The sequence below is a fragment of the Hyperolius riggenbachi genome, chromosome 2, assembly GCF_040937935.1.
Source record: "Hyperolius riggenbachi isolate aHypRig1 chromosome 2, aHypRig1.pri, whole genome shotgun sequence".
Classification (NCBI taxonomy): domain Eukaryota; kingdom Metazoa; phylum Chordata; class Amphibia; order Anura; family Hyperoliidae; genus Hyperolius; species Hyperolius riggenbachi.
The window spans coordinates 436,969,360-436,996,046 of record NC_090647.1 but is presented as its reverse complement, the minus strand read 5'-3'; the positions used below and the strand labels follow the sequence as shown (position 1 = coordinate 436,996,046).

The following is a 26,687-nucleotide window of genomic DNA, read 5'->3' as shown; positions in this document are numbered from 1 at the left end:
TGCAAAAATTGCATAATCTTGTGTCCACTGGAAATGATTTGCATTTCATTGACCATCACTACTATGAACGCAGTGATATCACCAGTAATGCAGGTGCATTGCATTGTTAGGGCCTCATTATATTGACAGCAGATTGGGAAACACTTCCAAATGTAGTTAAAAGGTTTTAAATTTAGGCACCAATTAGTAACTTGCATTAGTGATTTTAGTTCTGTTTTAATTTTGGCATGTGACTCACTGCTTTTACAAAGAAAAGACTTATTGCTATTCCCATGCTCCATACTCCGTATAATTTGTAAATAAAATTGTCACAGAAGTAAGCCATGTAGATATACAATTTACAACAGGAGTAACTCAAAGAACATGTACAAAGCATACTAGACCTGGGGCTTACTGGCAGCGTTTTATAGAGCTTGCCAATCGGCTAAGTCAGGGGTCTGCAACCTTTAAGACATAAAGAGCCACTTGGACCCGTTTCCGAAAAGAGAAAAAAACTGGGAGCCGCAAAACCATTATAAAACAAATCTAACACTGCATATATTGTTTTTTACCTTAATGCTATATACAGGATCAGATATGACCCCCATATGCACAAATCGTTAGCAGATATGACCCCCATATGCACAATCCTTCAGCAGATATGACCCCCATATGCACAAATCGTTAGCAGATATGACCCCTATATGCACAAATCGTTAGCAGATATGACCCCCATGTGCACAAATCCTTCAGCAGATATGACCCCCATATGCACAAATCGTTAGCAGATATGACCCCCATATGCACAAATCGTTAGCAGATATGACCCCCATATGCACAAATCGTTAGCAGATATGATCCCCATATGCACAAATGGTTAGCAGATATGACCCCCATATGCACAAATAGTTAGCAGATATGACCCCCATATGCACAAATCCTTCAGCAGATATGACCCCCATATGCACAAATCGTTAGCAGATATGACCCCCATATGCACAAATCGTTAGCAGATATGACCCCCATATGCACAAATCGTTAGCAGATATGACCCCCATATGCACAAATCGTTAGCAGATATGATCCCCATATGCACAAATGGTTAGCAGATATGACCCCCATATGCACAAATCGCTAGCAGATATGACCCCCATATGCACAAATCGTTAGCAGATATGACCCCCATATGCACAAATCGTTAGCAGATATGACCCCCATATGCACAAATCCTTCAGCAGATATGACCCCCATATGCACAAATCCTTCAGCAGATATGACCCCCATATGCACAAATCCTTCAGCAGATATGACCCCCATATGCACAAATCCTTCAGCAGATATGACCCCCATATGCACAAATCGTTAGCAGATATGACCCCCATATGCACAATCCTTCGCAGATATGACCCTCATATGCACAAATCCTAAGCAGATATGACCCCCATATGCACAATCCTTCGCAGATATGACCCCCATATGCACAATCCTTCGCAGATATGACCCCCATATGCACAATCCTTCAGAAGATATGACTCCCATATGCACAATCCTTCAGAAGATCTGAAAAGAAAAACCCATTTACTCACCTCGTCAGAAGACACGTTCTCCTCCTGTTACGACCTCTGGTCCCGACCTGGCGCGCAACTCCCATGATCCTCTTCCTAGGTCACGGCCTGCGTCACGTCCTGCCTGATTAACACTGCAGGGCTACGGGAAAATGGCCGCCCGAAGCCCTGCACTGCACTGGTCCGGCGGCCTCTCTGATAGGCTGCCGGCCAGCGACACCACAAGTCATGCGCCGCAGCCACCGGAGCCACCTAGGAGCCGCGGCGAAGGTGAAAAAGAGCCGCATGCGGCTCCGGAGCCGCGGGTTGCCGACCCCTGGGCTAAGTGCTACAACAGTGAAACCCCTTGTGGGTGGAGCGATAAGTGCAAATCATGCATACAGCATTTTGGGAGCAGCCGCATTAATGGCTGCAGAGCCAAATCGCAATTGTTTCGGAGTTGTGCTTTTAAGCGTGAGATTTCTGCTCTGTCAGTGGCCCCAGGCCTTATTCAGAGCACAGTAACGGCGTATACTCTAGGGGTGCATGAAAAAAAGGGCCCTGCTGGATAACAAAATCTCAATTACGATAAACATCATTAACCAAATTGGTTAACGATAAATACCATTTTAAAACAGACAGGAGATGAAAATGAAAAGATATGAACTTTAAAAATAGTTACATAATTCAACAATACAGTTTAACCTAACCCTACTCTCACACAAAACCCTCCCCTGTGGGTGCCTAACCCTAACCACTCCTCCTGGTTTTGCCTAACCCTAACCACTCCCCCTGGTTTTGCCTAACCCTAACCACTCCCCCTGGTTTTGCCTAACCCTAACCACTCCCACTGGTTTTGCCTAACCCTAACCACTCCCCCTGGTTTTGCCTAACCCTAAGACCTCCCTGGTGGTGCCTAACCCTAAACCCCTCCCCTGGTGTTCCCTAATCACAATGACATATTTGATAACGTAAAATCTGTATATACAAACGATCTAATATGACAACAACTATAACGTTGCAAGTTTCTAAAGCGATAACCTATTTCAAAAACTTTAATGTTCTAATGTTGTTTATATGTATTGGCCGCCCCCCCCCCCCCCTTTTTTTTTTACTTTGGGCACCGTATTAATGATAAATGCATTATTGTCTAGCTTCACCCTTTTCGTCCACTAGGCGCCAACGCCCTTTTTTCCTGCTACCACATGCAGGAAGTGGCATGCCAGTACTATTGAAAAGTGCTAAATTCAGTGATGTAAGTATATGGCATTATTGAACAGGTGCCCTTCTTAAGCATACATAAGTAAAAGTACGATAGATAAGTATTTTCAAAATAGGAATAAATGAAATTTGTGTTTGGCATTTTTGTGTATTAGTTGCTTTCCCGCAGTTTCCCTTTAGCATCATCAGGTGTGAGGTAGCTCTTACCACGTTGAAGCAGGGAAAGAGTCAATTAATTCTTACTCTAAGCTTTCAGCTTAATCATATTTGACAGTGAAAATCTAATAGTTTCTTTTGTTTTCACCTATCTTGCTAATTGCAAAATGTGCCAGCGAGCAAATGTACAGAAGGTGTTGATGATGAAAAAAAAAATCATATTACGTTTTTCCCTATCCATTTAGGCAGTGACTTTTAATTAGCCCATCTACTAATATGAGGTTGCTAAACTCTGTCTGATGCTTTATTCCTTCATGTGACTTGCCATTCGTTTTGCTTCAGTTGGCTGGCAAAGGTTGTTGTATATCCATTACTCAGAACCACAGCACTTTGCATTTCTGAATTGACAAGCAGCTATATTGACCTAGCGCTTATTATGGGTCAACAGCTGCGTTAACCATCGGAAGGACTGAGGGGCAATTAAAATGAATTGGCAAAAATATATCTTCCTAATTTACTCCAATTTGTTATTTATGCTAACATTGTATGGCTTCTATGGTGACACTAAACAGAATGGACCCAATAATGGCAATTAACATAAAAATATAATGGCTAATCAAATTGACAGCAACTGTTTCTCATCATCTCGACACACAATACATTATCAAAACAAACTATTATGAAGGAGGTAATTTGAGCATTCTATTCAACCTGCTGCATGTGTGCAGTCAGGGAGATGTGTACCCGCAATTACTCCTGAATCTTAAAAACTAAACAAATAACTTAATCACTGTCCTTTTTTTCCATCTCACTCTCCTGATGTAGCAATCATGGTTTTCTAAAAATAAATCTGTAGTTATATATAATGCCATTTATCTGCATATACATCGGATGATTATTGAAATGGAGCCTTGTTTTTTGTTTTGCTTTTTTTTGTCTCCCCCCCCCCCCCCCCCCTTACAAAGTGGCCTGGGAAGGACTTGTATTAATATGCATAAGAGAGATTTTTCTTTACCCTTCTATTATTTGATTGTTGGCTGATGTACCAAATGTTTGATGTCAAATCACATGGATCTGTGTGTTTTCACTATTAGACCGTTTCAATGAGCTTGTAAATAACTGTCCACAATTATCATTTTATGGCAAGCTTTAGGCACGGTTCACCCGGCTGTTAAACTCGCAGTTGTGACGTCCCTCGCGTAAGCGCTATCCATTCAAATGAATGGACAGCACTTTTTAAATACAGGTACCTACTTTCCCCATCCCCGTAAACAACGTGCTCGATTTTGTCTCATTTTATTCTAAACGCTACATGTAGTGTCCAGGATCGGCTACACTTGGCACCTCCGTGTTCCCTGGTGGTGTGGTGAAAACACACTGAAGGTTGCCAAATGCTTTTCTGCTCATAGCAGACGCTGCCACTGCTGGTTCAGGCACCTGTCTAAACAACCCCTAAATGAAAGAGAACTGAAATTGGTTCATTTTGTAATATTACCATGTTGTGCCATTTCTAGAGGAAAAATAAATAGTATAAATCACCATGTCCCATTTTCAGCATGCTAGATGAGCATTTCTTCTTTTTTGATGATTTTTTTTGTATTTTACTCAATAAACACAGCTCAGATGTCTACAAACATAACTTGATATTGTTAATTAGGACTCATCCGTGACCTGCAGTAAAGCTTTCAGGACTGCACCTGGCACCTCATAGTGGCATCCCCTTTATGCATTGCTCTCGTGCATGTGTCTCTTGCACTCATGATGCTTGAGCAGTCCACAGCAGGTCCTGGAAGTCACGTGAGCCAAGGCCTCCACATGGAAGACTGACAATGCTCACTGTAATTAAGTCACAACCTCTCTTTTGACTGAAGTTTAAAATGAATTGGCTTCTAACATTCTATGTACTTTGATTGCAAAATACTATTAAAAAAATTATTTTTTCTTTTCTTCATTAGATGAAAGATTAGTGTACAGCCAATAAAAACTGACACATTTGACTCTTATTTCTAACTTGTCATGCTTGAGATTCATATATGAAGAACTGGGTGATAGGTTGCTTTCCATTATCATCTCCTAACCAAGGAAACACATCAAACCTGTTTGCGAAATCTTGATCTAGGGATGCCTTCCAAAAACCTGCAAGAAAGTGTAAGGTTTAGCAGGCAAATGGGTTTTTGAAAGGAGAAAACACAATTACATTTTTAATTGGTTCCTGTTGTTTTGCATGAAACACTGTGCTACTCCACCTCTTTAGGCCTAGTTAATAATGTGCTGTTAATGCAAGTCTAATTCAGCACTAATTGGGCCCTATGATTTCATATATTAAACAAACAGTAATTTTGATCTTCACCTACAACGAAATTGTAGTGTAGCATTCTGCTAGCTAGGAAGGTAACACGTTCCAGTGCCAGACACACATTTTGGAAGATTCTCACAGGCAGAGACTTGGTCACAGGTTGGTAAATCATAAATGTTATAAAAGAACATTTCTTGTTGAATCTTACCGGTTCTTGGAAAGACACATTGGCTGTCTTCCCAGTCTTTAGATTTGGAAAGTGTTCGCAAGCATTAAAGTCTTCTTTTAAACTAACTTTGTGGTTCAGCTGTGAGGAAGTGTAACCGTGCAGTTTTTACTTGGTAGCCAAAGTGCTTTTGTTTTTGTTGATGGCACTTAAGTCCGCCTGTTCCCTAAATACACAGAAATGTACACTGACTTTTTGAGGTCTTTGTTCCACAGTCATTACAGCAGTCTTTAATCTTTGCACTTTCAGACAGTCTATAAATTGTCTCCTTTATTTAAAACAGTGTTTCTAAATCTGTACTAGAGTTTCTTTAAAGGGGAACTGAAGTAAGAGGTATACGGAGGCTGCCATATTTATTTCCTTTTAATCAATACCAGTTGCCTGGCAGCCCTGCTGGTCTCTGCAGTAGTGTCTGAATAACACCAGAAACAAGCATGCAGCTAGTCTTGTCAGATCTGACATTAAAGTCTGAAACACCTGATCTGCTGCATGTTCAGGGGCTATGGCTAATAGTATTAGAGGCAGAGGATCAGCAGGGCTGCCAGGCAACTGGTATTGCTTAAAAGGAAATAAACATGGCAGCTTCCATATACCTCTCTTCAGTTCCCCTTTAAGAGTTAAGGACTTGTGTTAGTTGTTGCTATCGTCAATGCATGCAAATGTTTATTTGCATGATTCAGTTCTTAGCAGAAAAAGAGCAAAAATTTACACCACCCTATAATATGAAAAAAAATCGCTAGTAAAAAGTAAGCATTTTTTATTTATCTATTGATTCAATTGTATTGATCTGGAGATCATTTCTCTTGATTTCATTTGTGTCTTGAGATGTGAGAGGGGCGTTCCTCTTCAAATAGAGAATTGTTGGGTTTTTTTTTTTGGGGGGGGGGGTTACATGTGCCATATTCTTCTTTCTCTACCCTTTACAAAACAAACCTTTTTTAACTCCTTACCAGGCATCGAGGCCATTATTGCTAAGGTAGACTGAGCCAAGCAGTGTGGGTTTCCACCAACTAAGGCTGAGTTTTCCAACTCTCTACTTAAAGTGAACCAGAGACGAAGCACCCTCATGTATTTTGTAGAAGAGTAGAGTAAAAGAGACACAGGGGGGTCCGGGAGCCCAATCTGGTGCAATAACGTTACTAGATAGGGAAATTTCGTAAGTACAGAAGGTAGAATACTCACAAGAGTGGGTTGCTGGGTGAGGCAACCACTTGTTCTTGCATGTAGGGAAGTATCGTCCCCACTTGGCCTTTATAGTTGGTCGCAGCTCCAAAAACAGATCTGTCAGAGACCTTCCGACATTGATCTTCCCCTAAGAGTAGGGGTACTGGCTAATTTAGGGAGGGTTAGGAGGTGCCCGGTGGACAGTAGTGGTATAATTTGTTCTATTTGGTAGAAGCAACAACAATGAGTAAATAGTGTGGTCCTACCTTATAGGTGTCCCATTGCGGGAAGTATACAAATGAAAGTATATAATTAAAAGAAGATTCGATTTTATTGGTGCACAAGACAACGCGTTTCGCTTCCTCAGGTCAACAGTAGTGCCTATATTCCAATAGTGCAACGTATTCTTTTAATTATATACTACCATTTGTATACTTCCCGCAATGGGACACCTATGAGGTAAGACCACACCATTTACTCATTGTTGTTGCTTCTACCATATAGAACAAATTATACTATTACTGTCCTCATGTATTTGAACCAGAGATGAAGCACCCTCATGTATTTTACCATATATATTAGTGGGAACATTAGAGAAAACGCCTACCCTGCTCTCTGTTTCATTTTTTACTGCTCAGCCTGCTTCTAATCAGCCCTTATACAATCCCCCACTGAGCATTCAGTCTGGGTTTGCTCAGGAATCATCATAGCCGAGTCATTATAGCAGAGCCAGAAGGGGGCAGACATCAGAGAAGACAGATTGAGCTATAATGATTCCTGAGCAAAGCCAGACTGAATGCTCAGTCAGTGATTTTATAAGGGCTGATTAGAAGCGGGCTGAGCAGTGAAGAATGAAACAGAGAGCAGGGTAGGTGTTTTCTCTAATGTTCCCACTAGTATATATATGGTAAAATACATGAGGGTGCTTCATCTCTGGTTCACTTTAAGGCCCACCAAAAGTCCATATTTTGCAGGAAACATTTACAGGTGGAGTAATTAATGTTTCAGCAGAGATGATTAACTACCTCTGCGGATTTCGACAAAACATGCACTGTTGGTGAGACTTGGAGACTGAATGATAAATTACAGTTTGCTTAAAACCTAATAAGTTGCCAAGATATTTAAAATCACACACAGGGTTCGTATTCCACATATGGTCTTGAAATCCCCGCCCCCGTGTGAAATTGGGTCAGGGTGATTTTTTTTTATTTCCAAACCTTAGGTGCAAAGGATGCTGGGGGATTGATATCATAACTGCACCCCCCATGTCTATGTGATCTAATCCAGGCCGGCAGACAGACCTCTGAAATGAGAATAGCAAAACAGATAGGATAAGACAGGCTGCAGCAGTTCTCCTGTCTTTTCTCTCTTCTACACTCCTACTGTGAAAAGAGAAGTAATTTGATTCAGGCAGGCAGAGAGCAGGGGAGGGGTATGGGAGGGAACCAGGCTGGAGGGGAGGACACAAAGCTAAAGGGTGTATTTTAGCAAAGGCTTCAGCATTAGGAGAAATAAGGAAATGTTGCTACAGATACAAATGTGAATCTGTTCTATCCACTATGATGTACCAGATGTAAACTGTATATGTTTATCTAACTGTATACAGTGCATAGACTACATTTATGTATTGCCATTCAAACCTTTTTTTTTGGCCAGAGATGCTCTTTAAAGACAAAAACAAGGAACACCAAGAGCCCAATAGTGTAATATGTACTGGTAAATGGTTACTAGATAGAGTAAATATTAATACTCACAAACCAGGGTTACCATTAGGCAACCACTGTAAAGGCAGGTGGGGAAATTTTCCTGACCCCACTCAGGAATAAGAAGTCGCTCTCTGTAGATGAGAAAAAGGGGTTCAACCCTCCACCCAGGGTGGACTCAATATTATGCAGGAGAACAGAGGCGCCAAAAGGATAAAAGGAAGCTAAATGAGCTTAAAAACCAAATTCTTGGTAAATAGAGGAGGTAGTGGTGGACTTACCTCCTCCAAGTAGACACACAACGACTGTAGTAAACACAGTCAATATATTTTATTTATGAACTCCAAATATGCAACGCGTTTCGCAGGTTTGATCCCGCTTCATCAGGCAATAACAACGGAGCAATAGCATATGTGGTCAGTAGAAGAGCCAGGCACCTCTGTCTCTTTAAAGACAAGGCTGGGGAACATAGAACTAAGCCATATCATGTCTCAGGGTTTTTGATTCGGATATAGAGAATGATATATGGGAAAAAATATTAACATCTTATTTTTTGCACATGATGCGTCTTTGCCCAATAATCGAACAATTTTGGAAGGAGGTCTTCGATTTTATCAAGAAGAATTGTAATCTTATGCTAGAAATGTGCTTCCTGGCAAACTTTTTGAGTGCAACGATGTCATTACCTTTTTTGGACTTGTCTCACAAGACGCAGCAGAGTGCACACTGTTATTGAAGATTAAACCAATCGAGGCTTAAATGGAGAGGTCTCAGCTGGTGATTAATGCTGGGGTAACCCTTGCAGGTCCTCCAACTGTTCCGATTTTGTCCCACTTTCGGCAGAGATTTGGCCTAAAGCAATGTCCTCGGTGATGGGCTAGAGAAATGCCCGTTGTAGGTAGATGGAATAGCACTGGTTGAGGAGCGTACCCAGCCGGTACCGGTTAATCCCCAGCAATAAATGTGGGAGGCAGTTGGCCAGGCAAAGCGGTGTTACCTGCAATGAGAAGCCAGACTTGTGGTTAAAAAGTTTTTCACAATGCGTTTTGCAGGGAGTACCCCTGCTTTATCAAACAAAAAAAATCCTGTGGAAGAGGAGCAAGTGAACAGGAGGGCTTCCCCTACTTTTAGGTCATTATTGCGAGAAAATCCATTGTCAAGATGGGTCCAAACTTTACACAGGGGAGTCCAAAATGTTAGGCAAAAAAAAAGACCGGATGACCTTTAGATGTGCATGCTTGCATTCAGTGAATAATTTATTGTATTTGATAACTTGAGGGCACATGGTCAAAAAAAAAATGTATGAGCACAAGAATTTTGGTATACATGTAGCAGGGTGTCCAAAAACATGCCAAAACAATTTCTAGAATATGGTCTGAAGTGCTACTTACCACATAAAGATTTTCCAGCATTGTGAAAGATGCCTCTGCAGTGTGGGTAATGTTTCCATTTGCTAAGTGAGAAGACAGAAAGACATGACCATGCCTTCTCCTTTGGTCAAGGTATATCTTACAGGGTAACATCCCCAGATTATCAGGTGGTGATGTCTCCGCTCCTGTCATTTTCAGGAAGACATGTATGACCAGCCTTGAAGTACTTTCAAATCATAAAGGCTTAATTTATCTTGAATTAATACAAGATAGTTTTCTCGTTGGTGTAATCGGTGTTTTTCCTTGTATTATCTGACTCATACTTGGAAAAGGAACAAGCCCTGCAGTTTGTAAACGTAATAATATCCACCGTTATAGTTGTTTGTAAAGATGAATTCTGCTGGCTTTGTTCTCGATAATTGCTTGCATACCTGCTTTGTACTGCATTAAAGATGTTTCTTTTACTCTCACATCTTACGGGGTGATAAATGTACCAGTTGCTCTTATTGATTTTTTTTTTCTGTTGGTTATTTTTCAGTATCCAGAGAAAGCCTTGTACACTCAGCTATGTTTCTATCGATTCATCTTCGACTGGGATTATGCACTGGAGAAGGTTGTATCGGAGCAGGATAAAGGTGAGGATGCATGTGGACCATTTGCAGCACATTGACTTGCATGTCACAGTCATGTAGAGAGTAAAGAATCATCTATGGAGCCTTTAGACAAAAAAAAGTCTGGTGGAGGATTACATTGCTGCACTAAAATGTCCTTGTCCTGAGATACCTAATATATAGCAGTGATCCTGAACTTTATGAATCTATCAACTGCATTTTATTATTTCATCAGCTACACAAAGTAGGAGACACTCTTAAAACATTGAGTTGCCCAGTTTTTCATATTGCTTAAAATGTTTTGTATTAAAATTCACCCATATATAACCGGGCCTTTTAAAGATAAATAGGAAATAAAAACGGACATCATTCTACAGAGAGGGCTTTACACCAACTCTTCTTACTTGTGCATGCTGGTGGTGATCTTATTCCGTAATAAACAGCTTCACCATTTTGAAACGCTGACCTTGTTTCGCTAGCTTTGCCTATGTGGATAGAATAATGTTGTCCTGATGCCATGCTTGATGCCCTACAGTTTGCAGTCTCTACCACCGCTAATTCCTATACAAGATTCAAAGGTTGTCAGATGAACAATGTTTGCTGCAGAATCCATTATTACCAGTTTCCAGAAAACTTCAAGTGTTCATATGGGCCCCTTATAACACATCATCATAGTCATCGCTAAAAGTCAGAATCCCTTTCAGGAATTTTCATCCAATAGCAATGTTTAGACTGATTCTAGCAAGGCAACTTTGCTGCGGGGATGGGGAAGACCACGAGGCACTAAACAGCTCCCACTGGATATATTTCCCTGTCACTTAACACAGTGAACTTCAGATCGGCCTCCCCCACTGATTCCATTTATTTTAATGGGACCACACTTCAGTCTCGCTAGGTGTCTTGACTCTGTGTGGTTAAGCAACACACTACATGGTAAAGCAGCATGCTAATTACACTCTGATGTAGCTAAAAAACACACTCACAACTCATTGCAATGTATTTCTGCCACATTTATATGTTGTATTAAAACTTTTCATTGTGTGCTGTGCAAGAGTTTGGGTCCGCTTTAAAGAGACACTGAAGCGAAAAAAAAATTATGATATTATGATTTGTATGTGTAGTACTGCTAAGAAATAAAACATTAAGATCAGATACATCAGTCTAATGGTTTCCAGTACAGGAAAAGTTAAGAAACTCCATTTGTTATCTCTATGCAAACAAGCCATTAACTCTCCGACTAAGTCTTAAGGTGCGTACACACATGCGACTATAGTCGTTTGTAACGATCGTTCCCCGATCTTTACCAACGACGATCGTTACAAAAAACTAACCAACGACTATTAAGGCAAACGACGAACGAGGCAAATCGTTACAAAACAAAGTTCTGTCTTGGCGGATTTTTACCACCGACGATCGTTAGCAAAAGTGGTACATCATTGGAAACGATCGTTCGTACTAGGCTGGACATGCGCTTTTCACTTTTTCTCCAAGGAACTTTACAATTTTATGCGCAGGCGCATTAAGTGCTTTTACGTGATGTAACGTTCGTTCTAACGATGTGATCGTTACACACTTTTTTACAACTAACTTTACTTCGGTCGTTCTTTCGTCAATTAAAAGATCGTTCGTCGTTGACAACGAACGATCGTTGTCGCATGTGTGTACGTAGCATTAGTCGTGGAGAGGGCTGTTATCTGACTTTTATTATCTCAACTGTAAGTGAACTGTTTACTTTTTCTCTGCTAGAGGAGAGGTCATTACTTCACAGACTGCTCTGAAAGACTCATTTTGAATGCTGAGTGTTGTGTAATCTGCACATATTATAGAATGATGCAATGTTAGAAAAAAAACACTATATACCTGAAAATAAAAGTATGAGAATATTTTCTTTGCTGCTAATCTTCTAGTAATTATTCATAGTACACAACCAATTCACTTTATCATATATTTTTTCGCTTCAGTGTCTCTTTAACAGAGTTTCAGTGCTATATTTGGCTGTAAGTGTACTTTTTCAAACAGGACAGCATCAAGCCTTTTGTCGACAATGAACAATTATTGTGTATTTATATAGTGCAGGCATGCTCCACAGTGGTTATTGCACTAAACCTATTTTGCAAACTGTCCCATAGAAGAGTTCACAATCTACAACTTATAGCCTCCTTCTAGAGACTGTGTCATAGTTGCCCCTTACATACGTTAGGGCCAGTTTGGCTTTTCACTTTGTAAGGGACATTAAAAAAGTTGATGGTTCTTGTGACGGTACACCCCTCCTTCAATCCCCAATGGAAAATTCAAATATCCTCATTTGCATTGAAGCGTTTAGCTGTGCTACACTAGGCATTTATGTGTTTACTCTGACATATTATCTACTACTGATCACTACTGTGAAGCTCTGCATGTATCATAGTGAAATATACCTTTCCTGTGGCTCGGATGTTACTGAGATGGGAGTGATTCCTCCCAACTTGGGCTCGGGGAACTAACATCCCCACAAATGGGAGGATTCCAAGTGGAACAAGTGTGTTATTGCAGAAAACCCAGTCAGAGGGGAGCATTTTAAGTCTCTCTAACACCAAGCCATTTACTGTTGCCATGGTTTCCATTAATTTGACTGAGTTATATCAGCTACAGACAGAAGCTGAAAGATATTTAATTACAAAATTGTACAGTCATGATATGTTGTATAGATTTTGTACTACTGTGGAGTTACCCTTTAAGCTGTCATTTGTAAGCTGCAAAATAAAAATAAGGAATCCTTTGAGTCTTGATCAGTATTTGGTTATGTTGGCTCCAGTTTACAATGAAACGTTATGCTCAATATTTTTATGCTAAGTAATAAATAGAACAGTTGTATTTTAGAACTTGAAAATAATGACCTTCAAAAGTTATCAGCTGCAGAGGTTTTCAGCAGTTATGGTCAATGAGATGCAAATCATTTCTACTTGCATTCAAATTTCATGTGCATTTTATTGTAAATTGTAATTGCAGCTTGGATTGATTGTACCAATCAGAATAACTTTCTGTCAGTTGTGATTTGTCCAATGTTCAAACTGCATACAATTTATCGTATATACTCGCATATAAGCCGACCAGCATATAAGCCAACCCCCCCACTTTTACCTAAAAAAAACAGTAAAAAATGATTGACCCCCATATAAGCCCGGGGGTAGGAAATGCTGGCCGACTTATTCCCCTAGTGTGTCCCAGTATAGCTAGTATAGTGCCCAGTATAGGTAGGTAGTGCCCCAGTATAGCTAGTATAATGCCCAGTATAGCTAGTATAGTGCCCATTATAGCTAGTATAGTGCCCAGTATAGCTATTATAGTGCCCCAGTATCGCTAGTATAGTGCCCCAGTATCACTAGTATAGTGCCCCAGTATAGCTAATATAGTGCCCAGTATAGGTAGGTAGTGCCCCAGTATAGTGCCCAGTATAGGTAGGTAGTGCCCAGTATAGCCAGTATAGTGCCCCAGTATCGCTAGTATAGTGCCCCAGTACAGCTAGTATAGCGCCCAGTATAGCTAGTATAGTGCCCAGTATAGGTAGGTAGTGCACCAGTATAGCTAGTATAATGTCCAGTATAGCTAGTATAGTGCCCAGTATAGCTATTATAGTGCCCCAGTATAGCTAGTATAGTGCCCCAGTATAGCTAGTATAGTGCCCCAGTATAGCTAGTATAGTGCCCAGTATAGCTAGTATATTGCCCAGTATAGGTAGGTGGTGCCCCAGTATAGCTAATATAGTGCCCAGTATCGCTAGTATATTGCCCAGTATAGCTAGTATAGTGCCCAGTATCGCTAGTATATTGCCCAGTATAGCTAGTATAGTGCCCCAGTATAGCTAGTATAGTGCCCCAGTATAGCTAGTATAGTGCCCCAGTATAGCTAGTATAGTGCCCTGTATAACTAGTAAAGTGCCCCAGTATCGCTAGTAAAGTGCCCCAGTATCGCTAGTAAAGTGCCCCAGTATCGCTAGTAAAGTGCCCCAGTATAGCTAGTATAGTGTAGTGCCCAGTATAGCTAGTGTAGTGCCCAGTATAGCTAGTGTAGTGCCCAGTATAGCTAGTACAGTGTCCAGTATAGCTAGTATAGTGCCCAGTATAGCTAGTATAGTGCCCCAGTATAGCTAGTATAGTGCCCCAGTATAGCTAGTATAGTGCCCCAGTATCGCTAGTAAGTGCCCCAGTATCGCTAGTATAGTGCCCCAGTATCGCTAGTAAGTGCCCCAGTATCGCTAGTATAGTGCCCCAGTATCGCTAGGTAGTGCATCCTCCCTCCCCCGCGGCTGCCACTGCTTTTAGCTGAGCCGGCGCCGCTTCTTCTATTCCCCTCCTGTCCAGCTCTGTAATTCACAGCAGCGCTCTTCACGGCGGCTGCTGTGATGAGGCAGGAAGCAGTAGAGAGCGCGACTTCCTGTAGCGGCGGTTACTATGGGAATCGCTCTCTCTCTACTGCAGCCGCCGTGAATTACGGAGCCGGACAGGAGGGGAATAAAGCGGCGCCGGGTAAGGTAAATGCAGCGGTAGTGGCGGAAGCGGGGGGGGGGGGGGGGAATTTGGCGTTGGGCGCGGACCACCACCACCACATGACTCGCATACAAGCTGACCCCCCAACTTTTGACCCACTTTTTGGGGGTCAAAAATTTGGCTTGTATACGAGTATATACGTTACTTGAAATTGGAATACAAGTAGAGACATTATTTGCATCTCATTGACCATCACTGCTGAGAACATCTGCAGCTGATAACTTTTGAAGGACATTTCTTATAAGTTCTAAAATACAACAGTTACATTTAATACTCAGTATAAAAAGATTAAACATGAAGTTTCATTGTAAACTGGAGCCATCTCTGGTTCTCAGTACCCTCTCTAGTCAGCTGTAGGGTAAATTAAATGATTCTAACAGACTACTGAACTAACATCTGCAAGGATAATAAACTTATTTGTAAATACAAAAACTTTGGTTTCTGCCAAGAACATTGCTTTTCATTTTTGACACAGCAGGTGGTGTACATACCTTCTGAAAGGCCATCTTGGCTCAGTTCCACATGGAGTGGAAGCAAAACGGATGTGCTTCCCTCTGTCATATGCCAGCGCTGTCTGTTTTGCATCTGCTCCAGCAGCTTCAATCGTGATCACCCCGATACCCTTGTGTTCCCGGTTCCGCCGCTGTTGACTCCTCAGTCCCGAAGCTCACAGGCCGGAGGCAAGCAGGAGCATGGGGCTCTGCACGGGAATACAATAGATCGATTTTCCCTAACTACAGGGAGACTTTTCATTGGTCCACCATGACCCAATAAAAAGCCCTGCTGCTGAGGATTCCCACTGGTCTTTTGCAACACAATGGGGATCCGCATGCTTCTGCCTGGCACTGATCTGTTTCCTGGGACTAAGCAGAGGAGTGGGCAGCAGGGGAACATGTGAGTATATTTGGGTGATGGCAGTGATTGAAGTGGATGCGGCTACCAGCCCAGTGAGACCAGACACTGTCCCTTCTCCTAGGCTCTCATTGCGTCTGTGCACCTAGCCTTTCCAGAAAAATGCAGCAAGCTTAGACTGCATTCTGTTTACCACAATGCAGCAAAATGAACCCCCCTTTTTTTTCTTTTTAAACAAACGGAAGCAGATACTATTCTTAGCAATAGGATCCACTTCCTGCACTGAGGGCAGCTTGCAAAAACATACCCAACAGGGATGTTTCTTGCAACAAATGGGAACCAAGCCTAAGGGATTGTTAAAAATTAATGATAAACAAATGAAGATAATTGCAATAACTACTGTTGCTAATAGGAGGCTTTTATTGAACTCTATTACTAGAGTTCTTCTTTAGTGCATACCAGGAATTGTAACACCCATAGAACATTTTCCCACTTTGCTTATTTGTGTGCATTAAAATACCCATGTAAGAAAGAACTGTTATGGTATACTGTTGTGTAAATTTACAATTTTTTTTTTATTTTATTTTACTACTAAAAAAAAAAAATAACTTCACTAATGGATAAACATGTGAATGCCTTAATAACATGCCCTCCAAGCAACCCAAGTCCATATGCATTTAGTGATACAGTTATGGAAGGATTTAAAAGGGTTTAATTGCATAGTACAGAATCTCCAGCCTTTCTCACTTGGGTGTTGCGTACAAACTTTTTGCACCGCATATTTAGTCTAAATGGCAAGTAAAGGATTCTGGGTAAGATCATGCAGGCTCTGGCTGATAGTCAGTGGGAACACTAGCAGGAGTAACATAAATACAAGGCAACATTAAAGTGGAGGCATTGTGCAAAAAAAGTGTTTCATGTTACAAATGACCACCTTTTAACAATCACATAGAATTATACCTGTGGTAGATATATATTTGTGTGTACCGGTTTTAAATGAAGTAAATACACATGTTAATGGAAGTTCATTGTTCAGATGATTTGTGCCTGCCAAGATTCTGACTGTCAAAAACGTATCAGAATGTTTTCCTATCTTAAATAATTTAGCTTTAAATATAATTATGTAATTATTTTGACATGAAGCATAACATGGTATCTCCACTTAGCTTGAAACAGGCGTTTCATCTTAGTGATCACTAAAGACTCATAAATACAACTGAATGACAGCACAATTTCTATTTACACAATAGGAATGCAGTTTTGCTATTGTAAAAATCTTCGTTTAGCCCACTGCAATTAACCTGTTCAAGGAACAGATTGAGTGGCATTTCGTAAGCTAGCTGTTGGTATAGGATTTGAGCCCGCTATGGTCTGATGTATATGGCAGCAGTAGATACTCCTCAGAGGATGCCGTTTTTATCCAAATGCTATTGTCTAGTTGACTATGCATGTTTATGAACCTTTGGCTAGTAAACGCAGCATTCAGGTCCATGTACATTGAACAGAATGCAAATTTCACTAACTAACTCGTACCAGCTTAGCTAGTAATAATTGCTTATTGTAGCTGGTTCTTCAGCCAGGATGACATTTCTCAGTGGGCTGCCATTATGTTAACATATGTTTATTTAACATGTCGTGTAGTTCAGTAGTACAGTAAAATCTTGAATTGCAAGTACCGTAACTTGGTTTAAGAGCATTTTGCAAGATCAGTAAAACCTTTTATGAAATTTTGACTTGATAAGTAAGCAACGTCTTAAAGAAAATCTGTAATGAAAAAAACTCCCCTGGGGGGTACTCCCTTCGGGTGGGGGAAGCCTCCGGAACCTATTGAGGCTTCCCCCATCCTCCTCGGTCCCACGAAAAAATCCTCCCATTGCGTCGGCAATGTAAATATTTACCTTTTGGCTCCAGCGCAGGCGCAGTATCCGCTATTCCCACGGAGATAGGCGAAAATAGCCGATCTCCGTCGGGTCCGCTCTACTGCGAAAGCGCAGGAGACTTGCGCCTGCGCAATAGACCGGGCCAACGGAGATCGGCTATTTTCGCTTATCTCTGTCAGAAGAGCCGCCACAGCGCCCCCGCTGGAGCCCGAAAAGGTAAATTTGAACAGGCTGTCGGACTTGTCGCCTGTGCATTCCGGGGGCTGCAGCGAGACCGCCGTGGGACACAGGAAGATGGGGGAAGCCTCGATAGGGTCCAGAGGCTTCCCCCTACTGAGGTGAGTACTCCCCAGGGGAAATTTTTTTCAGTACAGGTTTTCTTTAATATACAAGCAAAGAACGTGTACAAACGTCACATCATCACAACTAAGCCAATGGTTGGTCTCCCTTTGACGCTGCAGGGTTGTACTTAATCTGTATTTGCTTGTATGTGCCTGTCACATTTCTGTGAAATCCTCAAAAGTAAGCAAAATCAGCTGTCACTGGATAAGTTCCTTGTTAAAGGACTTCCGAGGTGAAATAAAAAAATCTGTTTTGTGTACCTGCGGCTTCTTCCAGCCCCTAGCAGCCATCTCAGTCCCTCACCACAGCCTCTGTCCTACTCCATGTCCCTGCTGGCCGCCCGAAATGATGGTGACCCGCCGGCGGGTCAGCTGTTCTGCGCCTGCATGGGCACTCGTGTCCACGTCATCTGGCGCATACTGCGCCTGCGCACAGCTACTGCTACAGAAGAGCTGATGCTGCCAGTGGGTTGCCATCATTGCGGGCGGCCAGCGGGGACAGCATAGAGGACCGGGTCTGTGGCGGGGGACTGCTGCTTAGGGCTGGAAGAAGCCCCAGGTGAGTAAAACATAATTTTTTTATTTTTTTTTTACACCTTGGAAGTCCTTTAAAGCCAAACACATACACACACAAAACAGGTTGGGATGATCCAACCGATAGCAATGATTCTGTGAAAGTCTTTTTTTTTGCATTTACACTTACAGTATAGTAATTTGTATTAAATATTTTTCTATAAATGTTTTTAGATTGTGGAACGAATTCTGAGTTTCCATTATTCCTTATGGGGAAAATTTACTTTGATATTAGAGTGCTTTGGATTACAAGCATATTCCCAGAACAAATTATGCTTGCAAACCAAGGTTCCACTGTATTTATTTCCTTATCAGCAGTTTTGTGTTTTACTTGTAGTGACTGCCATTCTGCTCCAGTAGGGTATGTGCAGTGCTTGGTTTGACCATGGGGCCTACTAACTTTTTCATAGGATTCAACTTTTGCTGGATTTCTGTGCAGAAAGTGATTAAGTTAGTTTTTGTGACATTTTTGCCTGGAACTTGCCAAGCAACGGTCTAGTATACATTTTGAGTATAATAAAAGTTTCAAACCCAAAATCATGTCAAAAAAATAAATTAAATTTTCCCTTTTTACCACACCACAATTTCTCCACTTTTCAGCTTTTGGCCGAAAACATGCAGTTTTTTTTACATACATTTTTTAGTAATAAATTTTGCATTCCTAATAAAATTTACGCATGCCGTTTTCCAGAGCCTGAGAAAATGTGTAGACAAGCGCAAATTTTAATATGAAAAATGCATGCGAAAAAAAATGGAACCCTGCCTTAGAAGTGCTGGATATTGTGGTGAAACCCCTCCCACAGTGTCATGTCATGACCATTGTCCTGACTGTTTTCTGTCTGTAAACCTCATTGCATTATGGGAAATAATGGCTGTTTCCAACTGAAAAGCAAGCAGTACCTCCCTCTGTTCATAGAACTCTCAAAAACGAACATTATTTAGAGATAACTTGCCAGTAAGATGTTTCCGGCTGTGATACATTTCAGAATGTAAATCAGGGAGAGAAAAAGATTCACAATGGGCAAACACTGACTAAAGCATTTGTAAGTTAATATTGTAAAAAAAAAATAAGCACTTTTATTACATTATTTTTACTACAGTTCCTCTTTAAGTGTACTATCATGAAATATTGTTGCCGTTATGGAATATGTTCAGAGGGTCCCAGCGAATTGGTGGGGTGAAGTAGGATAGGGGAAGCCTCTGGACTGTCCAGAGGATTCCCTCTACTAAGTTAGGTATCTGTGTTTTGCACTTTTTACTCTCAGGTACACTTTAAAATCAAAAACTCATTAAAATTTCCGATTGTATTTGGAATGCACGTTGAATTTCCATTACCGTATATACTCGACTATAAGTGGCAAAATTTAGGACTGACCCAAAGTACAAAAGTAGAGGGGTCGACTTGTAGTCGCATAGTCCTAAATTTTGCGACTTACAGCCTGTGTGGGGTGGGGGGGGGGGGTATGGATGTGGGGGGTGTGTGTGGAGGGGTTACTCACCATCCATCGCTGGGCGCAGTGTCCTCTCTTTTCCTCTCTTCTCCCTCACTCGCATGGTCTACCCCCTTCGGAGATGATCCGGCTCCCGATGTCACATGACGTCGGGAGCGGAAGTTACAGCGCGAATGGAGGAGAAGCGAGGAGACTGCGCCCACCCGTGGATGTGGTAACTGACAGCTGAAGCGGCGGAGAGAGCGGGCAGCATGGAGGCAAACATCGCACCTTCCACAGCCTCTATCTTCCATCTACCACGCATCCCCTTGTGTTGATACCAGCATCTCTTGTGATGATGTCATCACAGGAGACGCTGGTATCAGCGCATGGGATGCCTGGGAGAGGAAGTAGATGGAAGATAGGTGAGATGTTTGCCTCTATGCCCGCTCTCCCCGCCGCTGCAGCCTATACATGGGGGCAACTGTACTGGCTACCTTACCTATGCTAGGGGCAACTATACTGGCTACCTTTCTATACTGGGGGCAACTATACCAGGCTGCCTATCAATGCTGGGGCAACTATACTGGCTACCTACCTATGCTAGGGGCAACTATACTGGCTACCTACCTATGCTAGGGGCAACTATACTGGCTACCTATCAATACTGGGGCAACTATACCAGGCTGCCTATCAATGCTGGGGCAACTATACTGGCTACCTACCTATGCTAGGGGCAACTATACTGGCTACCTACCTATGCTAGAGGCAACTATACTGGCTACCTTCCTATACTGGGGGCAACTATACCTGGCTGCCTATCAATACTGGGGCAACTATACTGGCTACCTACCTATACTGGGGGCAACTATACCTTGCTACATACACTGGATGCACCTACCTGCCTAGCCTATACTGGGGTAACTAGGTAGCTGGCAACCTATACTGGAGGAACATACCTGGCTGGCTTACATATAATTACATATAAACTTATACTTGAGTAATTGAAAAAATCCCCCTTGTGAGGGTCAAATTTGGGGGGTCGACTTATACACAGGGTCGACTTGTATTCGAGTATATACGGTAATTTGATTTATCATTTGTAGTTTTCTTTTCTACTTACCGTATCTTCATACTTTCTCCAAATATTTTGGATTCCCCTTAGATAACGGTTGCATTACTTTTGCATGCCTTTTTAACATTTGAACCGACATCGATGTTTTCCAAATTTCTAACTTGAGAAAATCCATGGCTAAAAATCACCATTGAGCATTGTTAGCCGGCAATCACTGCAAAAAAAACACACACACCCCTGGAATTTGGACTTACAACACAGCTTTCAGGAGCAGTAGGAAATTGGATCCCACTTTCTGGTTTAAAGAGACTCTAAAGTCTCTTATAAATCATCTTTTTATTATAAAACCCTGTGTAATATGAAAGTCCTACCTAAACTGCCACATCCCCGCCGCTCTAATCTAACTAAATCCCCCCAAACTCCCCGGGGGGCAATCTGGGCAGCGCTTCTGTGAGAGGCAGAGCTATGAGCCGCAGCTCTGCCTCTCAGCCCGTCTGTCAGCCTGGATCGCTGCCTCTCCCCCGCCCCTCTCAGTCTTCCTTCACTGAGAGGGGCGGGGGAGAGGCAGAGATCTGCCACTGACAGACGCGTGTAGAGGCAGAGCTGCAGCTCATAGCTCTGCCTCACATGGAAGAGTAAAAAGTCATGGATTTTGCGGGGAAAGGGAGGGGGGACTTAGATAGATTTCAGCGGCGGGGATGCCGCGGTTTAGGTAGGGCTATCATATTACACAGGATTTTATAATAAAAAGATGATTTTTAAGAGACTTCAGTGTCTCTTTAATAGTGGTTCCTTCCAGACCCCCTGCAATGACGCTCTAAACCTCTGGATCTGATTCTAATTCCTGGTGTTCATGAAAATGATAAATATAGAGGCGCACTTGTAATTTTTGCACGTGAAAGTTCATTTTTTTTAAAGGATATAGTGGATCACAAATGTAAATGGTACCGTACATATTAGTTACCATATTTAATTATATTTCAGAATTGCTGAAATAAAGATCAAATATCAGTGCTGAAAATTTTTGAAAATGTCAACATTTTATTGGGAGTAGTTAATTTTTTTTTCTATGTGGCTTTACATTGTTTACATGGCTATGTATCCTAATTTGGTTGCCTAGGTAAAGGTCTGATTTTCAAGGCAAATTTGAGTAGTGACTGTAAGGTTTCACTATGGAGTAGTTAGTTTAAAGGTCATCATGGATGCTATAAATGAGTTTGGATGTCTACATTTCGTTCCCTTTCATTTGCTCCTAAGCAAATGCACTCAGGTTGCTCTTCAGCCATACTACAGCTAAAGGAGTTTCTCTAAGGGGAGATTGGCAGCCCTAATTTATTTGATATGTGCAATCACAGTCCATGTTAAATTCAAAACCGCTTGTCCAATCAAGGATTCGACATAGGAGAGAGGGAGTAACAAGCAGGCTGCACACTATAATAAAGAAATCTGTTGATTGAAAACAGTTTGTAGATTTTGGAAATGATAGGGGATGTAATTGGTGAAAAAGAAAAGGACTCGGCTTCATAAATAATGGGAAATAGAGCATATATTGTTCCAATGATAATGCTAACTCAATTTGGTGATACATCAGGGCTGAATTTTATATACATTTCTATTTTCCACAGCCTTGCAGCCTGGTTGTTATGTCTAGGGCATTATTACTAAATTGTAATTGCTGGTCTGTGGCCTTTAGAGTTTCTGAATGTGTCCGTGGCTTAATATGGATACTGGAACAATGAAAATTGCAGGCTATAAACAGCAAGTCCGGTTTCATCCAGCACATGCTTTGTTTCATTTTACATTTGTGTGCAAAGCTTGCTGTACCTTTTGTTTTGTGTGCTGCAGAAGGCTTCTATTACAGTTCAGATTTCTCAGTTTTTGCAGTGGCATGCAACGTGTATGTTGGAAGAAATGTACTGGTATGAATAGTAAAGCTGTGTAGGGGAATTGCAATTGATCAGTGTATAAATGAATTCAAGGCACAGAGGTAAATATACCATCTAAGTAAGTTCTGTTTGAGCTGAAATGTAAACCGATTTGAGTGTACACCAAGCACCTGTTTTGACTTCTGAAAACCAGTAAAAACGGTTGACCTAAGCCAAGGTAGCTATTACTACCACACAGTGGCTCTTGGTAAAACATAGGTACAACTGCCACGATGATCACCAGGTGGTTACACCACCACCACTGATGTCTCTCTTCTACTCCACCATGTTAATCAGAATCTGCAGTTGAAATGAAACTGAATATTGTCAGTGAGGGGCAAAAATCGGAGTGCTGCTAAGACAGGTGTCAGAGGCACCCTGAAGTAACAGAAGCAAGCCCGAGAGAAAATGCAGAGGGCAGAGGCAAAACAGAGGAGAGTTAGTTTTAGCAACATCTCTCCCACACACTAAAATGTAGTACATACTGTATACAGTATATTAATATACACACATTCATGAGTGCGTGCATGCAAAGGTGGCAGGGGGTCGCATTTTCTTGCCCAGGTTTTTCCAAATGATCTGATGTCAAGTAGTTTACACAGCTTTAACTTAGCTCTACAGGTGCCTCCATGGGACGAGGAAGGCATTACAGCATTTGTCCAAAAATATGATTGATAGGAAAAGTTGGGGGTTTGAGAAATGAAGAGTATTTCATTACACCAACATTTACAACCTTATTACGGTACTTTACTTAGTGTTTGACCTAATCATAAAGAAAGAGTGACAGATTAGGAGTAAGCGCCATATTTCTTTTGTTCCTACATTTAATGTATTGAGTTGTCCAACAAAGAGCAGACCTGCCACCTCTAATAATTTATATACAGTAATTATCCAAAAGGACGTCTTTTAAGGTGTATGGTCTTTTTTTATTTTTTAGAGGTGCACACACCTCCAGTAGGCACTTTCTTGAAAGTTAAATCATGAACAAGGCATTTTGGCCAGATTTGACCCACTTATCAGAACTGCCCTGTCAGAGGAGGCTTTGTATCTTTGACTGTTATTTGAATATTTGTAAAGTTCCTGCTTAAAGGAGTACTTTAACACATTATAAGATTAAAGGGGTTCTCTGGGGGTTTTGAAAAAGAAAAATGGACACTTACCTGGGGCTTCTACTGGCCCCCTGAAGCTGTCATGTGCCCGCGCCATCCTCTATGATCCTCCATTCCCCGCCGCCGTCACCGGTCAATTATTCATCTAACTAGACGTATACAACTGAGGCTGCGACCGCGCGTTCTCGCTCCCGCTCACATATCCAGGAGCTTACTGCGCAGGCGCAGTATCGTAGCCACAGTTGTACTCGTCTAGTTAGATGAATAATTGACCGGTGACGGCGGCGGGGAATGGCGGATCGTAGAGGATGGCGCGGGCACATGACCGCTTCAGGGGGCCAGTGGAAGCCCCAGGTAAGTGTCCATTTTTCTTTTCAAAACTCCCAGAGAACCCCTTTAATCTTATAATGTGTTGAAGTACTCTTCTAAAATCGAGGAAATAAACATAAATTGGTGGTTAAAGAGCTACCTGGACCTGGAATTCTTAAACTGCAGTGTATGGCCCACACCCATGTGATGTAATGGCAGTATTACTGTACAGTAGGTCACCCCAGCTTATAACAAAGACTGGTACTATAATATAAAAAGCAGTTCCTTTATAACAGATCATCCACATACTACCTTTTTTTTGGAGGGGGGGGCAGGGGGGCTATAGCTGGCGCCGACAGAGTAATTTGGGCACTGCAGTCCTGCTATTATAGCCAAACTAATTTGCAGCTGCGGCTATGGTCACCCGGGGGTGGCATTGCAATAATAGGCACCGGGGTTTCTGCTGCATTAGTTACGAGGGTTAGTGTTAGGCATAGATGGGGGAGGGGAGGTTAGTGTCAGGCATATATGGGGGGAGGTTAGTGTCAGGTGTAGATGGGGGAGGATAGTGTTAGGTGTAGATAGGTGAGAATTAGTGTGAGAGTAGGGTTCCAGTGAGGGATAGAAAAATACCAGTATAATTACCAATATTATGCAGTCGGGGATAGTAGAATAACCGTAACATTACTGATATTCTACTGTCGTGATTTCACTGCACCCATTTTACCATGCTCCCCTTTTAAACATACGCGTCTTACTGGGTTACTTTACTTTATAATGCTGTACAAAGCATGTTTGTGGATTCAAATATTAACCAGTGCTATTCTCTTTTATTTGGAGAAGGTTATTTAGTTGATTACGGATCACCTTTCAAAACAGGAGTCATTTACAAAAAACGGTTTGCCCCTTTCTGCTAACATCCTGATGCACAGGGGGAATCTAATGAGCAAACCACTGCTTTTACATTTTAAAAGTAGGTAAACCAGATCGAAGTATATGAAGACACAGCTGCTTTGTCTAGATAATTATATCTAATTGGTTTTAAATGAAAAAAGAGGACTTTTTTGTAATATGCAGTGGTTAAAGTAAACAATTTCCAAATCTCAAAAGGATTCTCTTGACAGATGTTTGATAGCAGCTTGAATTACTGTTAAGATTTGACAGTTTGTGTTAGTATACCCAGTATAACCTAAAACATCACTTGTTTCTTTTCCTCCTGAGATGTGGTTGCATCCCGCTTCAGCAGTAATACACATAGCTCAATATGCCAGGAAGCAAGTTTTTTTAAGCCTTTAGATCATCGCGTGTGTAGAACTTTTTAAGTAACAAAATGCTTCTTGACAGCCCAAAGCATCTTTTACTATGGAATTTTGATACGTGTTTGTCAGGGGGCGTTTTAGCCTTCACTTAACCTCTGACATCTTATCACCATGTATGTGTGCATTTAAGTCTAATGGTACTTTGTTGGCTGATCTGAGTATTAGAGCAGGCTCCATAGAACAGATGATGTATTTTACAATGCAGAATGCTTCATGATATGTTAATATAGTGTAAGAGTATAAGATTAGCCCATAAAATGCCATAGAAAGTAAGTATGACAGATCTATCCAAATAATTATATTTGTATGCCTCGTTTCTAAATGCATCCTCCACTTTTGCCTTGAATGCCAGAAATGCATTATCTCTCCTGTAGTGACAGCCCGACTCTTGTAACACATAATACTGCAATGTTATAACACCGGTTAAAGGCTTTAAAGCCAATAAGCATCTTTTACAAACAGCATTAAGGAAAGTCTGTAGTAGGAGAAATATGGAGGTTGCCATCTTTATTCCTTTTTAAAGTGGATGTCCAGGCACAAATGCAGAAATTACGTGTAAGGAGAGGCCAATACAGTCAAAGCAGGTCATCTGGGCACACGGCACTGGCCATGTAACTCCAGATGACGGGGTGGCTATGGCAGTAATGTCCACACCCGTGCACAGGTAATTTGGGGATCTAGTTATCACCGGACTCCAAATTACTCCTCCCTCTGAGTTGCTACACCTCAGAGGGGTAATAGTATTTAACGCCGCCCGATATTTCAGCATTCTCCTATGGGGTCACAAATTAAAACGGTTACAAAAGTGGCCAGACTGGTTGCATGGGCTAAGAACTCTCCATGTATCCAAGTGCAGGAACCAGGATCCAGTCTCCTATGGTAAGCTAATACCTAGTCTATGTAAGGCCACATCAGTGGAGGCCAGTGAACTGAGAAAATTGACATAATGTAAGCATATCGCTTACAAACTGAGATTACTGAAACAGCTAAACAATAAGTAATTTTTATAGGACTTAACACACTTCAAGACACATTGTGATCTTTCTTCCATGACGGTTAAAAGTAAACCATTGACTTT

The 26,687-nt window shown here is 41.6% G+C and overlaps 1 protein-coding gene across 1 annotated transcript in view; it reads left to right on the top strand.

Moving 5' to 3' along the window:
• The window catches only part of POLA1 (DNA polymerase alpha 1, catalytic subunit), a 463,756-nt gene that overhangs the window by 377,052 nt on the left and 60,017 nt on the right, over positions 1-26,687 (top strand). The window contains 1 exon segment of the mRNA XM_068269965.1: positions 10,198-10,294. Within this exon segment, the coding sequence (XP_068126066.1) occupies positions 10,198-10,294 (97 nt within the window).